Source organism: Perca flavescens, chromosome 1 (assembly GCF_004354835.1).
Source record: "Perca flavescens isolate YP-PL-M2 chromosome 1, PFLA_1.0, whole genome shotgun sequence".
Classification (NCBI taxonomy): domain Eukaryota; kingdom Metazoa; phylum Chordata; class Actinopteri; order Perciformes; family Percidae; genus Perca; species Perca flavescens.
Window position 1 is genome coordinate 36,456,977 of NC_041331.1, and position 16,987 is coordinate 36,473,963.

General features: G+C 40.1%; 1 protein-coding gene across 1 annotated transcript; it reads left to right on the plus strand.

Moving 5' to 3' along the window:
• Positions 1-3,907: 3,907 nt before the first annotated feature.
• On the plus strand, positions 3,908-15,898 carry LOC114554441 (N-acetyllactosaminide alpha-1,3-galactosyltransferase). Its single transcript, XM_028576332.1, has 5 exons — positions 3,908-3,912; positions 4,430-4,507; positions 4,641-4,730; positions 7,612-7,749; positions 14,414-15,898. The coding sequence occupies exons 1-5, from the start codon at positions 3,908-3,910 to the stop codon at positions 15,093-15,095; spliced, it is 993 nt and encodes a 330-aa protein (XP_028432133.1). The 3' UTR covers positions 15,096-15,898.
• Positions 15,899-16,987: the final 1,089 nt, after the last annotated feature.

The following is a 16,987-nucleotide window of genomic DNA, read 5'->3' on the forward strand; positions in this document are numbered from 1 at the left end:
TGGCTACAGGTGTGGTTGAAGTGTGTGTGACGGCCACGACTCTTCGTTCAAAACAAAAATGGCAGCCAAGATGGACAGATGGTTCGTCAATTGTCAGCTTTTTTGTGATATGATAAAGAGAGGGAGGTATGTAAACTAGAAAATGCATTTCCTGCAGAAAATGCGTGGGAATGCTGAATAGCTGAATTGCTAAAGCTAAACTGGATGAATAGCTCAAATCCGTAAGAAGAAGTTGAAGTAGAGAGAATAGTTGAAAAAGTGGAAATCGTTAAAAAGTTCAAAGTTGACGCTAAACTGATTTGATGGCTATAAAAGTTGAAAAATGACAAAATATGTAGAACATTGTGAGGTCTTTAGCTGAAGCTGAAGAATAGTTGAAAAAGTGGAAATTGGTTCAATAAATATGAATTTCATTGAAAAGTTGAAGAACACCACTAATAAAATATAATATAATATATAATAATAAAATAATTTCTTGAAATACATCTGTAGAAAAGCGGTAAGCTAAACTGTAATACTGTCAAAAGTGGAAGTTTCAATAAATTGACTAAAAAGACTTATTATCAGCCATATCCATTGCATAGAACAAACAAGAGAGAAAGAGAGGGATAGAGAGGAAAGGAGAGAGAGAGAGGGAAAGAAAGATAGAGAAATAGAGAGAGGGGGGGAGGGAGGGAGAGAGGGAGGGGAGGGGGAGGGAGAGAAGGAGAGAGAGAGGAAGAGAGAGAAGGGGAGAGAGAGGGGGATGAGAGAGAGAGAGAGGGAAAGACAAAGAGAGAGAAAGAAAAGGAGAGAGAGGGAGAGACAAAGAGAGAGAAAGAGAGAGAAAGAGGATAGAGAGGGAGAGAGAGAGAGGCAAACGGAAAGAAAGAGAGAGAGAGGGAAAGAGTGATAGAGAGAGAGAAAGGAAGAGAGGGGGAGGTACAGACAGGGAGGGAGAAGGAGGGATGGGGAGAGTGAAAGAAAAAGAGAGAGAGAGAGGGATAGAGAGAGGAAGAGAGAGAGACGGATAGAGAGGGAGAGAGAGGCAGGTGGAAAAAGAGAGATAGTGAGGGGGAGCGAGAGAAGACAGACAGACAGACCAGAACAAGAGAATAGAAGAGAGAAGGCAGACTAAAGTTCATATTCCTGCCTGTAGTATCTGGGTGTGTATCTGTTGTCATGGTAACGACTGGCCAGTGAATGTTTGTAGTAGTTGAAGTAGTGAGAGTAGTAGAAAAAGTGGAAATCGTTTTAAGAAGTATGAATTTCATTAAAAAGCTAAAAGTTGACGCTAAACAGAACTGTTGGCTTCAAAAGTTGAAAAATGACAAAATATGTAGAACATTGTGAGGTCTGAGAGGGAGAGACAAAGAGAGAGAAAGAGAAGTAAAGAGAGAGAGGGAGAGAGAGAGAGAAAGAGAGAGAGAGAGAGAGGGAAAGAAAGAGATGAGAGAGAAAGGAAGAGAGTGGGGAAGAGAGGGAAGGAGAAGGAGGGATGAAGAGAGAAGGAGAGAGAGAGAAAAAGAGAGAGAGACAGGGAGAGAGAAAGAGAGAGAGGCAGAGGTAAAGAAAAAGAGACAGAGAGAGAGAGAGGGAAAGAGAGAGAGGGAGGGAGAGAGACAGAGAGGGAGGGAAGGAGATAGAGAGGGAATGAGGGAGACAGAAAAGAAAAAGGAGTGAGGGAGGGATACAGACAGAGGGAGGAAAGAAGACAGAGGGAGGAAGGGAGACAGAGGGAGGAAGACAGAAGTAGGGTAGGAGACAGCGAGAGACGGAGAATGAGGGAGGAGGAGGGAGACAAAAACAAAAAAACAGAGGAAGGACGGAGAGAGAAAAGGAGGGAGGGAGGGAGGGAGGGAGGGAGGGAAGGAGGGAGGGAGTTGGAATGCTGTTGAACAGCATTCCAACTAATGATCCGCTGAGGTTTCCTAGGACTGAAAGAACTAAACCATCTCTGTCATCTCGGTGGATAGAGTACATGTTTGCAGAGCCATATGTTTTTATAACCTTTATTTCTTCAGGGAAGTTTCACGGGGAGGAAGTCCCTCTTTTGCATGAAAACCTGTTCACATTTGCACATATGTATAAATAAATTCACACATGAAAGCTGCCCAGTACAACACCTCTTTGATCTGCTGGACACTGAGCAGCTCAGGGGCACATCAGTGGTGGTAAGGAGGGAAGGGGCAAGCGCAGTTTGCAAGCACTAGTCTGGCTGGAATGGAAGTTCATCTTTCTGGCACAGCCTCAGTAGAAATCACAGTTGTCAAGCAAATTCAGACTAATAAATGGTAAAAGGTAGGAGTAAAGCTCCGAAACTCCAAGGTGGCTCTGCTCCCTTTCGACAAACTTCCATCGAACTACTTCTGAATTGTACTCTATATAAACAGCTTTTACAGAGTTTCTGCAGGTTTCACCAAGTCAAATTTTTAGACCTTTTTAAGACCACTATGAAGCCCTAAATTCAGTTTTTATTAAGTATCGCTTAACTTGCACTTCCCCATAGCTAAAGAATAAAATTCGTTTTTATGTCTGTGGTACAATCCGAAAGAGACTTGCGCCAATAACACAAAAAGCTGATTGGCTGCAATATACCGAAACTCCAAGGTGGCAACTGGATCAGTGGTTAGGGATAGATGATTTGAATATGATACATTTCATTTCATCTGTGAACCATAAATATCTGTACAAAATTGTGTACCAATCCAATCACAGGACAAGTGAATGTCTGACTCTGTGACACATTAAATAGCAAACCATCCAATAGTTGTTTGGATATTTCTGTCTGGACCAGATCAGCGGACCGACCAACAAACCAACATTGCCACTCTAAAAATCTGGCCGCCAGAATGGGTTAACCCAATGACGACATACCTGAACCAGGAAGCCACTCCCTGTTTGTCCCCTGCCTTGTATTGTCGGTGTACAGAGCATACGTAAACTGGTACAGAAGGAGATCTCTACAACACTAGAATGTTTTTTTATTTTTTTTTATTTGGAACATTACACTAGAGGAAAATCCAAACAAAGTTTCCAGAGGAACATTATTTCTGCAAAGGTTATGGAAGCGTTGTGGATTTAAGCCTATACCTGAAAACCACCTGCATGAAGGTAATTCATCAGCATCGCCTGCCAGGAAAAGAGTGGCTCCCCTTGACAATTTAGAATAAGTAGCATTTTTCTACCTCAGATACTTTACATGAAATGGTTCCCTTTTTGTTTCTTCCTCTAACAACACAATTCTTTGCCTCATTGTCATAAATGGCACATCCCTTTTTCCTTCAACTGTGCTTTTAAAAAAAGAAACGTTTAAACATTTTAAGTTAATTAGGAATGAGAAATGTGCTGGTGAGAGTTTGATTTACTCACCTGCCTGTCAACCATTAAACAAGATGGAAAGTTTCCTAAATCATGTCCTATTTACTTCTAAATTTACTCTCTGCCATTTAATGTGAGTTTTAGAACTCTGCAATGTTTGCACGATTTAGTGTGGTAAAAGTTTTCACAATGGAATAAATTGTGTCCATGTACGCTGCTTTTTGCTCACAATGTCACAATGTGATGTGGCACATTTAATAGATGCACACATTTCATTCATGCAAACTCTATCTAAAATCTAACTACCTGTCAGGGATGACACAACATGACAGAGATTAGGACTACTAGGAGTGTCTACTATGTTGTGAATAGTGACAAAGAGAAGGAGTGACCTTGGGCATTCCATTTGTGTGGTTTAAGAACCTGAATAGTTTCTTTTGTCATGACTAAACAATGGTGTGACAGCGAGTAAAAGCGAGTTTTACTGAAGTGTAAACTGAATGTTTTTTACTTTAAGGTGCCATTGTATCCACCAACCAACAGATACCTTCACCTCCTGTGAGAGTTTGTTTGCTGGGTAAATACAGGCAGCAGTTTTTGCACAGCTATGAGGTATGTATGTCTCTCATCTTCTATGGTTTTCTTTTTATATCTGGTGATGTCATTCTTGACAATTAATGAACACATATTGAATAGTATATGTGTAAATATAGGCAAGGCAACTGACAAAAAAACAAACATTTTAATTAAAGGATCAGTTCCCCCAATGGTAATCTGATTTTATTGTTCTGTTTCCCTGTGGTAAGATGTAAAATTATGAGGTCGGTGGATTATCCAGAGTGACCGGGGACATTGTTTCTGGACATGCAGCATTTTTTAATTTAAGTTTTGAATGCTCTTTATCTATCGGTATGATACCACCAGGTTTCCCCCACCGTTTTATTTTGAAATTAGTGAATTGGATGACTGAGATAATTAAAACTGTAGAATTGCCCTCCTACAAAACATGGAAGGTTTACTCTAAAAGAAAAGTTTTAAGGCAATATATTTCAGTTACAGTAAATTAAAGACCAGAATTGCTCACACAACTTAACACTCGTTTTTGTTTGCTTGCTTTTGCATGTTTCAGTGGGCTCAGGGATAAAAGTGTTGGAATCTTCTGCTGTCTTGTGTTGCTCGTTGTCAGCTTCACTTCCTTATATTTAAGGTGAGTAGACAAAGTCAGCATGAAGGCTCTTGAAGCGCTACAAGAGCACATACGAGCCAATCTAATGTATTGGCAAGAGTCATTTCAAAATGATTTTATTCCAGTGTCATAATGGAATTTTTTTCAATACTAGATATGTAGCGAGCCTCGTCCCTGCGGACAGTCTGCTGGTGGCCAGTGAGGGAAATCTGAGCATCAATTTAGACTACACGCTCAACTTTGGGTAAGAAATCTGACACTTTATTTTGGCTGCATAGACTCGGGATCTGAAATGAACAGCCCAATACACAGGAATGACAAACGTGACGCCATTTGTCCCAGGACAATTATGTGTGAATTAGAGTCTGGATCGGGCCGAATTTTTCTGTCCAAGGCCGGCCCGCGTCCGACAGAACCGTGTCCGAACCCGGCCCGAGCCCGACAGGCATTAAGAAATTGGTTAAAATCTTTTTTCCCCCTCATACTAATGACACATGTAGGCTACGTTTGTTTGTGTGGAAAGCACAACAAACCCCCCCCCCCCACACACACACACACACACACACACTCAAACACACAACACAAACCCACGCAGTGAGCGCTCTTAAAAGGAGCCACAGCACCATTTTACAACAAATGCCTTATCGCGCTGATGTGACCGAGCCCGACCCGACCCCGGCCATAATTTCTAAATATCTGTCCGGACTCCGAACTCGGCCCGGCCCGTTGGGTAGGCCGTCGGCCTCGGGTCGGGTATCCATGCCTTAGTGTGAATATAAAGAATGTTATTGTGGATATCTGAAATGTTCTTCTTGACTAGTAAGAACTGAATTACAGATAGCTAACCTACATCCTGGTCTAGGCCTATACTATTCAATTCAATTTTATTTATAGTGTCAAATCATAACAGGAGTTAGCTCAGGACACTTTACTGAAAGAGAAGTTCTATAGACCACACGATATTTTACAGAGACCCAACAATTCCACCATTATACACCTGCCCTTTGCACATACTAGCCTATATGTTTTTGCACATTTTGCACTAAACAATTCAGCCTATTTTTTCTTTTGTACTGTATATATTTGTTTCTGTATTAATTGTTTACTTTATATTAATGTTTAATATGTTTGTTTATGTATCAACCACCAAGGCAAATTCATTGTAAGGCAATAAATCCCTTTCTTATTCTGATTCTGATTCTGATCTGCAATAGAAATCCATTCTGGCTATTCTATATGTTACAACTTATACTTATACGAATTGAAAGACATCTTGGATTTTAATTTTATGGGAATACAGTTGTTGATTTCTTGAAATACAATTTCTGCTAGTAAGAAGGTTATTGTGGATATCTTTGATTATCATTCTGACTCGTGAGAATATAACTTTGATTAGGAGAAATGTGATTATGGATGGTCAAGGAAGCCTTGTTAATGTTAAAATGGCGCCCTATCTCAACAAGTTTGTGAGTCCTCACAGTAAAAAAAAAAATGTAGTGTCAGACTGCACCCTCTCCTGGGGAAACTTAGGCACAATTATGTGTATTACATACATACAGTAGCCTACTATTAGTGATTATATTGTTGCTGAAGGTATACAATGTACGTTGAGTAAGTACATAAGTATGTTGTGGTAGTGTTGTGATGAGTTCTGCTCTGCTCCCTTTTGACAAACTTTCATCGAAATACTTCTTAATTGTACTCTGTATAAACAGCTTTTACAGAGTTTCTGCAGGTTTCACCAAATCAAATTTAAAACTTTTTAAGACCTTTTTAAACCACTATGAATGACATTTAAGACCTTTATCACAACAACAACTAAGCCCTAAATTCAGTTTTTTTTATCAAGCCAAATATCGCTTAACTTGCACTTCCCCATAGCTAAAGAATAAAATCCTTTTTACACTACTGCTCAAAAGTTTGGGGTCATTTAGAAATTTCCATTCAAATCCATTATAGACAGAATACCAGCTGAGATGAGTTGCATTGTTTTTTTTTTCAGTGTATGTCTGTGGTACAACCCGAAAGAGACTTGCGCCAATAACACAAAAGTTGATTGGCTGCAATATACAGTAGGTGGCATGTTAGTCTTATTTCTAGAGCGAAATTATATTTAGCCAAGCGAAAGAAAGAACTACAACACCATGAAATTAAAAAAGAGCATTCAAGGTAGCTTTGCATGGACGTAGGAAAATCAAGACCTGTTTAAAATGATTGACCTAGAACACAATACTTAAGCCAAAAAATTAAAAAGATTTTCAAATTTTAGATTCTTTAAGAGCCCACAGAAACCCTGTTTTAAAGCTCTGTGGAAATGCCAGCCCATACAATCTTTCTTTCTTTGTTCTCATCTTTATGCTCATTCTCAATCATTTTAATATTATTGTTAGGAAAAGATTAGATTAGATTATATTGGCACATAGCTCTCAGTCACATTATTTATTTTATGATAGCCTTATCAGTTTTAATAATATCTTATTTACAGGTTGTTGTATAATATCAGTATTGTGCACTGAAGTGCAAAGTTCCTGCTAGACATCTGCCTCCAGACTCGCAGCAGCAGTTTTTTTTTTTTTTTTTCACCCCATCTAGTTTGAATTTAGTGGTGCTGTACAGAAGAGGGCTAGCTAACATTAGCAAGCTGGTTTGCTACCCCTGATTTGATTTTTCCCTTTTTTCTTACAGTCTTACAATATCTTAAATTATAATTTGTGAGGCCTTAAAAATTACTAAACTATCATTTCTGCATTTAAATATTTGTTAGATTTTTATTAGAATGCAGGTCTACACGTCTCCTGAACAAAGACTACCTCGGCAATAAATGGCAACATTAGATCATGTTAAACTCCTTCAGTATCAAAATGTCTTTTTCCGGGAATAATTTCAAATCAAATGTCAATAAAACGAAAACATTAAATGATGCAAATATGATGTTAGTTTCATCATTATTATGGTGAAACCTACAAGAATACACATGTTTGACAAGGCAATTATGGCAAAACTGCTACAAATTCCTTTTGCACTTAATGTTTCATTACTTGCTTGCTCATAATTGTGGAAACAATATAAATCTCTTCTTCGTATGACTGTTTAACATAAACATTTGTTTTCATCTTCCGTTTCAGGGCCAGACAGGATGTTGAAACGCGCACATCTTGGAAAGCTCCTATCATCTGGGAGGGGATGTTTGACCCCAAACTTTACGACCAAAAGCACATCCAAAAAAAATCATCTGTGGCCCTCACTGTGTTTGCTGTGGGAAGGTTTGTTTCTCTGGTATCACTGTGAGAATACCAGCGCTTAAACACCAGCAGTTCAGTCTGAATCTGGTAGCACTTTGCCAAAAGATTTGGTATTATTTGAAGAAAAAAAAATTCCATCAAGATACCTTCCCTGAATCCTGTCTGAACGAGATACAATTAGTTTGGTTACATCTGAATATGAAAACTGTGTTGCAGTATAAGGAGAGAATAGCACGATCTGATATCACCAAGTAATTAACAGTCCAGGATCAATGACAAAGTTGTTTGCCCTGGATTAACATTATAACCAACAAATCAGTGGCACGTTTTGCTTGTGATGTCATTAATAGTGCGACGTGATGGCAAATTCAAAAAAGAAAAAAAACGTCTGCCAGTTTCACTATCGTAACGGCCGCCCGTTCCAGAGCTGCCGCCGATGCTTCACTATGGTGCTTAAAAGGTAAGATTTAGCCTACTTCCAAGAGTTTGAACGTCTTCAAAACATTATAGAGTTGATGTGTAGCTAGGCTAAACAAGTTAATAAGATAACTAGCATGACCAGCTAGTGTGCTAGCAGTAATTCAATTGGAAAGGGTTGAGCTACCAAATGTGATATTGATAAGAAATAAAATATCACGGTCCAGTTCTATCTCTTAACAAGATGGAATGTCAGTCATTAGGCTAACCACTTTAATCCTATGGAAAACACGCTACCTAGCATGACCAGCTAATGGGCTAGCAGACTTGTGGTGGTATGATCTAGCTAGCCTAAAGAGCTAACGTGTAGACTAAACAAACTAATACAGATAACTAGCATGACCAGCTAGTGTGCAAAATGTCCAAGAAATCTAAATATTTTGTCTGGCTGCATTTTACAAAAAAAGACGACAAGACTGTGGAGTGCAAACTATGCAGCCTAAAGCTAACTTACCATAGCTCAACGACCAATATGGCCTATCACCTAAAAGCGGTAAGCGATTTATACACGTGTCAGACAGCTGAGCTTGCTGTGTCTAATGTCTAAACGTTTATATATTTTATTGGTTATGTACTAGGCGCATCCCTAGGCCATGCCACAGGCGTCAGGAAGCACCCAGACGCAACTGGAGTTGGTCCATCCTCTGTCGGCGAAGAGAAAGGAGGACATCACTAAGGGGATTGTGCATTACATCGCCCAAGATATGAGGCCAGTCAACACAGTGGAAGGAGAGGGCTTTAAGAACATGTTTAAAATCGTCGAGCCAAGATATACCGTGCCAGCACGGGATACTGTCATGCGTGCGCTACGTTCGCGGTTTGATGGACTTAAAGTAAATGTAAACCAGCTACTCCAATCCTCCGAGGCTGTAAGTCTCACAACTGATTTGTGGTCTTCGCTTAGAATGGAGGCATGAATGACAGTTACGGCCCATTTTATCAATGCGGACTGGAAAATGAATAGCGTTGTGTTAGAAACAAAGCAGATGGATGAAGCGCACACGGGAGAAAATGTCGCTGCGCGACTCACTGAAGTCGCGGACACTTACAACATTCCACCAGAGAAGCGGGTGTCAGTGGTAACGGACAACGCTGGCCCATCACCGCCGTTTTATCGGACCCCAATTACACCAAGAGGAGTGACAGCAGCACTTTGGACATGACAACAGAGCAGTGGAATATGGCTGAAGACATCACAGATGTTCTTAAGCCCTTTATTACACTGACCGAGCTGTTATCTAACACAGATAACACAGACTAACACATCCCTGTCTGCGGCCTTCCCAGTGCTTGAGAATCTGAAAAACTTTCATCTTGCCGTCACAGATAACGATAGCCTAACAAAGAAGAAGATGAAACTTAAGCTTGTGCAGGAAATAGATAGTCGATGGAAACTCAAAGACAAGCAGCCTGTACATTTTAGCTGCAGTACTGGACCCGCGCTTCAAACAGCTACCTTTTCTTAGTGATGAGAAACGGGATGAGGCCTATTCTGGAGTCGCAAAACTTGCACAAAGGCCAAGCCTCTCAGGAGACAGCGCAAAGCAGATGGGGGATGATGAAAACCCGTTGGCAAAAAAAACAGAAAACGGCAAAAGAGAAGGAGATAGCAATGCTTCTTTGTGGACATGGTGCAGAGGATGACCCTGATGAGCCAAGCGCACAAAGATCCTCTTGCGACGAAATGAAAGATTATCTTCAGGACAGAAGTAAAGTGGACACTGCTGGGCCACTTGCGTGGTGGAAAAATGATGAGGAGCGATATCCACAACTTGCTTGGGCAGCCAAACGCCTGCTCTGCATCCCTGCAACCTCCACTCCTGCAGAGCGCATATTTTCCAAAGCAGGATTTATTGTTAACAAGTCGAGGAGCTGTCTTTTACCCAAGAATGTGGACATGTTAGTGTTTTTGGCCCACAACATAAAAAAGGTGGACTAGGCCTGCAGATCTGTAAGTAGCCTTAACGGCTTTATTATGCTGACTCAATAGATTGTGTTTTCTTATGTTTTTGTTTTTTTTATTTGTACACTTGACGTGTTTGAAAATAGCCTTAATAATGTAACAAAACGAAAATAAACCTATAGGCCTTCCTACTATACAGCCTATTATTATTAGGATTGTTTTTTTAGGCTATTTGGTTTTTTTGTGTGTTTGTTTTAAAACGCCTAGATCGGCTGGACAAAAGTTAACCCATAGCTTTGAAAGTAAAGAAGAATATACAGCCTGTATAAACAAGAGCTTTTGTTAGGATTTTTCATTATTTGGCAGTTTTAGCAGTTATATTTTTTGTAGCGTGTGGTGTGGTCAGGTGCGCGATTGTGACTGTCACTATAGACCTAGGACAGAGGTCCTCACTTTGCATCACTTCATTTTCAATTTTTTTTATTATTATTATAGTTTTATGTATTATTGATGTTTTTTCGTTGTTGTTTTATAAAAGCTCTATGACAATTGTTTAATAAATGTTCGATCAAAATGCAAAACATCGCGTTTTTTTTTTTTTTTTTTCTAGTCGACTGATCGTTGGGCGGGACAAGACTTTGGTCGACTAAGCATTTCTTTGGTTGACTACAGCCCTAAAAATTACGTTTTGATTAACGTTAACGTTAGGCTACTGCTCTGCTTTCTGCTCAAGACTCTGCTTAAAGCCGTTGTTGTCATATAGCAACCGAGTGTCTCTAGCCAATTTCAGCTGCACAAGCTACAAAATAACTAATCAGGCGGTATTTTAACTCCTAATAGACTGTAGCAACATGCCTATAGGTAGCAGTATACAGCACTATGTTTAACTCCTAATAAGACTGTAGAGACATGCCTATAGGTAGCAGTCTTAACTGCCAGCAAGTTACTTGGGGTAACACTACCAAGCATTGAACACATTTACAAAGACAGACTGTTGAGAAAGGCTAATAACATTGTATGTGACCACACACACCCCCTGGCATCACATTTTAAACTACTGCCATCTATGCGTCGTTTCTGCTTACCCCTTCTGATCAAGAACAGATACAAATTTTCTTTCGTACCACAAGCCATAAAAGCCTTAAATCAGTCAGAATAAGCTAGTCGTCCAGCTGGTCTGACCATACCCAAGGGTGTGTAGTGTATTGTAGTGTGTGATGTATATTCTTCATTTTTTGTTTGTCGGTGTCTGATATAATAATTATTTGTTTGTATTATGTCTGATGTCTTGTTATAAAGTGCCTTGCGATTGTGCCGCAAACCCAACTGCCCCACGGGGACAATAAAGTTATCTACTACAGTATACAGGACTATGTTTAACTCCTAATAAGACTGTAGCGACATGCCTATAGGTAGCAGTATACAGCACTATGTTTAACTCCTAATAAGACTGTAGAGACATGCCTATAGGTAGCAGTATACAGCACTATGTTTAACTCCTAATAAGACTGTAGAGACATGTCTATAGGTAGCAGTATACAGCACTATGTTTAACTCCTAATAAGACTGTAGCGACATGCCTATAGGTAGCAGTATACAGTGCTATGTGTACAACTTCTTCATTTGGTTACAACAAAGACAAAAGTGCTTAAGATTGTAGAAAACCACAATGTTTACTACGTGTGATGCACGACGTAGCCATCTTTGAAAGTGAACTCGGGGTCCTCTGAGTTCAGACGACTTGACGAGTCGTATATATACGACCTCGGTGGCGTTCTTTTTGCAACTTCCGGTTCGTAACTCCGGAAAACGACTCGTAAATCGACTTCGGTGGACAAAAAGAACGCACCATAGCTAAACATTTGACACAAGCAAGGGAGAGCAGGAGACAGAGAGGAATTAGCTAAGCAAAAGTAGCTAACAGCGTTTCAACAATTGTGAGATCAGCGAGGCAGTCGCTGTAAGAGAAGAAAACTGTAAGTGCTTGAGTATAACTAGTGTAGTTTAAATGCAGTCCAGGCAATTAGCTGCTAAATTAAACAATAAAGCAGAGTTGGGCTCTTTGTGAGCACCTACCAGATGCCCCTACCTCGACCTATAACAGCACGACAACTTGTAGTTCAATAGAAGAAGCCATAAAGAAGAAGATAGTATTATTACTACAGTTTATTTAGTGTTATTTATTTTAAACTGATTGAAACTAATGAAACTCTCTGCTCGTCTGCTACGCTGTTTAGCTTGTGCTTCCAGTGATTCTGCCGTCCGCCATCGTCACGTGGTCGCTGTCACGTGTTTGCTGTCACGTGTTTGCAAAGGGTTTATTTTTCACTTCAGTTGTGTTCACATGGCTCCACCGGTCCATATGTCATCCCTCTTTTTTCCCCCTTTTTTTCACATCACAGTGTGCAACGACTTTCTAACAATGTTGGTGAACACCTGCATATGTAAAAACCATCACGCAAACATACCGCACATTAGGGCTGCACAATATCTTGTTGTTTGGTCTTAGCGAGATCAACTGGTGCAATATACTGCACGCATTGCGAAAGGCACTCCGAGATTGTCTGTGTTAGTTGAAAAAAAAATATCAGTAGAAAACATTAAAGGTGCAATATGTAATATTGTGTGTAATACTGGCAGCTAGCGGTTAAAATCGTTACTGCACTACCAATTCAAAATACTGGAGAGTCGTCTCCCCCGCCCCCTCCTGCCCAGACTCGAAGTTCACAGGGGTTGCCAGGCTGAGACCGCAGCGTTAACAATGTTGCTAGACGCTTTTCTCACATAGCCAGACATTACTCCACAGCACAGCGGAGTAGCTAACGTTAGCTGCTGGCTATATTGACAGTCATAAAAGCGAGTGCTCACGCGGAGCTCTGTAACCAACTGACAGACAAACTTTTTGGGCTTAAAATTACAGTATGAACCGCTAAAAACACAACAACCTCACTGTCCTCTCCACACGCCAGTCAGGCACACTTCCTCGGCTTAGAATTACAATACGAAACGCTAAAAATACCACTACCTTGCCGACGGAACACACTTCATTGGCTTAGAATTACGGCAACAATCGCTAAACACACTGCAAACTCACAGTCCTCTCTTTCCGATTTACAGCAATAAAAATTAAAATAACTCACCGTTGTCGGCTCCAGCCGCTGAAGAGGCTACACGCTGTAAACAGCCATGGGCTGCTTGCCTGGTCCTCCCGGTAACGTTAGCATGGCGGCGTTAGCCAGGACCACTCGGGACTTTACTGGCTATGTCTCAATTGTTTTTGCGAGTAACCAACTCGGGTACTCTAGCTATATAATTCAATGTGAGTACACAAATGTTGAAATGACAAAAAATGCCCATCCTAGCTGTGATAAATTAGCCTGAAGCTAATGCTTACCTGTTCAGGAGAAAATAAGCCAACTCTGCATCCTTTTGGGATCTAAGCTGTCTCCATCTTTCAAATACATCTCCAATATTTACCAGGGGGTTGTTACGTCTCTGGTCACGCAACTGTCAGAAACATGCTGTTTTCTTTTTTTATGTCATGTAGAATCTATCTCCGTTGATCCTGTTCGTTTGTTTACTGCTTTCATGGCTGTACTACCGTTACAGCTGTAACGCGCTGGGTTTACGTGTTTACAGGTATATCTGGCAACCCGGCCTGCCTGTCAAACTGGGCCGTTGATAACAACACACAGATCAAAACATAAACATAAATTCCGTCACAGAATGTAAATTTCAAAAAGAAAAAATACTGACATTAGCATTGTTGTCAGAAAAGATAGTATTTCAGTTTAACATGTTTCCTTAATATCTGATGAGGCATTGGTGTCATTTTTGGATTTATTACAGTACAAATATTACATATTGGACCTTTAAAATGTAACCGTCATTGTTTTTTTAGTGGTGACTTTTATAGAATAAAATAGATATTTAAAGAACTATCTCAGTTCTGCATTTCCGCTGCTTTCAGTTCAACTGAGCACACTTAATTTATTTATCACAAGAAATATAACGTTATTGAGATATTCAACAACATTTTTGCATATTTTCCTCATATTGTGCAGCCCTACCGCACATGACAGCAGAACTGCAGGGTTAGAGCAATGGGGACAACTGAGCTTGGGTTTAAACTCAAAGGAATGACTCCAGTGTTAAAACAGGCTAAAAAGTCAACAAATGTGATGATAGTTATATGAATAATGAAATAAATAACATAATAGTATTGGAATGTTTTTGTTGTGTTTTTTTTTTTCATCATTATGAGCTATGAGCAACATTGTTTTTCTCTCTCTTTCTTTACCTAAGGTACCTGGATGCCTACCTGAAGACTTTCCTTACCTCTGCAGAACAACATTTCATGTTGGGATTACAAGTGACATATTACGTGTTCACGGATCAACCAGACAAGGTACCACACATCGAGCTTGGTCCTCAGCGAAGCCTGAAGGTTATCCAGGTGGAAAAGCACTCCAGGTGGCAGGACATCTCTATGATGCGCATGAAAACGATATCAGATACCATAGAATCAGAGATTCGTCACCGCTGCAATTACGTCTTCTGCTTAGACGTGGATCAGGAGTTTAAGGGAAGATTTGGATCAGAGGCTCTGGGGGATTCTGTAGCTCAGATACATGCTGGCTTTTTCAAAGCTCCACAGCAAAGCCTCACCTATGACAGAAACCCCAAATCCAAAGCCTTCATGGAAAGCGGAGATTACTACTACCATGCTGCTCTCTTTGGAGGCCTGTGTGAACATGTGAAGAGTTTGGCAGATCACTGCTTTCTGGGTATCATGGAGGACAAACTAAATGATGTGGAGGCTCTGTGGCACGATGAGAGTCATCTAAACAAATACTTTTGGCTTCACAAACCAACCAGGTTGCTCTCCCCCGAGTACTGCTGGGACCAGGTTTCCAACAAGGACAACATACAAGTCATCCGCCTAATATGGGCACCAAAACATTATGACACGCTTCGTACTAAGTAGAGTGGCTAGAAGAGCAAGAAATTGCAATAACTCAGTGCAAGATTGTTTACTGAAAGGCTTTGTGTTGGACTCTTACCTAGGAAAGAAATAACAGAATTAACCTTTCTTTTTGACTTTGTTGAAAATCCAACTCAGGTAAATCTTAATTGTCTTTGTCAAGGATGTGTTGAAAGGATTATGTTGACAAAAAGTTTTGATATCAAATCTGCGTTACTTAACATATTAAAGATGTCTTCAATACATGGTTTTATACAAAGAAATTCTGACCTCCATCTTTTGGCTTTCTGAGGGAATTTGTCCTGGTTGTGTGTATTTTGTGTTTGGTGTTTTTTCATTTCTCCCCTCCTCCCTTTTTTGTTGGTTGTTCTCTCCTGGCAGGGCTGGGGCCTGTTGATGGCCAGGCTGGCTGAGCTGGCTTCTTTACGAGGCACACCAGCACTTTAGCAGGGTACTGTATCCGTGTCACATTCTCATTAGGGGCTGAGCCCCTCTAAAGGTCTGATCCTAGAATTGCCCCTTTATTGACAATTGTATAATGAAGCATGGTGCTTCACATTGTATTCTGATCAATACTGCCATCTATATGAAAACTGAAACTGCATCATGTAAATGTATGTTAAGCAGATTAAATGATTGTTTTTGTTTTCTCTTCATTGGGACCTTGTAATACTGCACTACTTCTGTAACATGTTCATGCTATTTATGTGTTTATGTTAATTGGACTAAAAAGATGAAGTCTGCTTCCATGACATTTGTGTATCGTGAAACAAAAAATGTTGCCATGTAACAAGCCTGTGAATAATTCAATAAAAAGCTTGAATTCCCAAAAAAAAAAAAAAAAAACGAGCTCTACCAAGAAAATGTTTCAAATAACGTTGTGGATATCTGACATCAAAATTGTGGATATCTGCAATATCAATTCTATAGCTATTACAACGGCTTGCCATACTCCTTGCGATGCTAATTTATGCTGTAAGGGCTGAGGGGAAATGGAACTATAGGTCTAATAATGCAACAGCCTGTGAAACTAGTTCTGCAAGCCAGCGCAAATTGTGCAAAGTCGCTGCGTCCCCTAATAGTCTACCGTATTTTACAACTTTCTCTACAAGTTTGATGTCAGAAAATAACAGTAACAGTGAAGTTGTTGCTTTAACCTGCAGTGCATCTCTCTCTCTCTAGTCTCTAGACAGTCGCTTGCTTGCAGCCACTCCCTGTGTTCTGTGACTCTGCCAAATTAGTGAGAGTGAAATCAAACTAACGTCATTTCATACATTCGATTAACGGGCAACCGCGTCGTGCGTGAAAACGTGTTTTCTTATGTGCGTGCACAAATTGTGTTTTCCAGCAATTATAACCTCCGTGGGGACCAGTCCCCAGGGTGTGTGAGGGCGCTCCTCAAATGCGCACATTGATGCGCACGTGATTATCTTGTCTCTGGTTTAGTTACAACTCTGATGCAAGATGATAGGCTGTCATTTGCAGTTAGTTATATGTAATAAATGTAGCCAATGCTCTTCACCTTATGGTCGCCTTGTGCATCATTTCTTCTTTGGTTGTGTCCTATCCTTTCTACATTTGGACATCTTACACTTGAAGACAGGTGAGATTCAGCACTTTCCATTGATAACGTAATATATGCGTCAAACCAGATCCAGCTAAAAGCGCTGAGAAGGATCCCAAGTTAGGAGGTAGGCCTAATAGACAAATAGTGTATTTGCTGTAGTCTATTTAAAGATAGTGTTGCGGCTAATAGGTCTCCCTTTAGTCTTTAAATGCTTATTTGTACATAATAAGTGCTGATTTAATATTCCAACTATAAAATGCATTTCCTGCAGGAAATGCTTGTGAATGCTGAAAAGTTCAATTGGTAAAGCTACATTAGATTGGCTTTA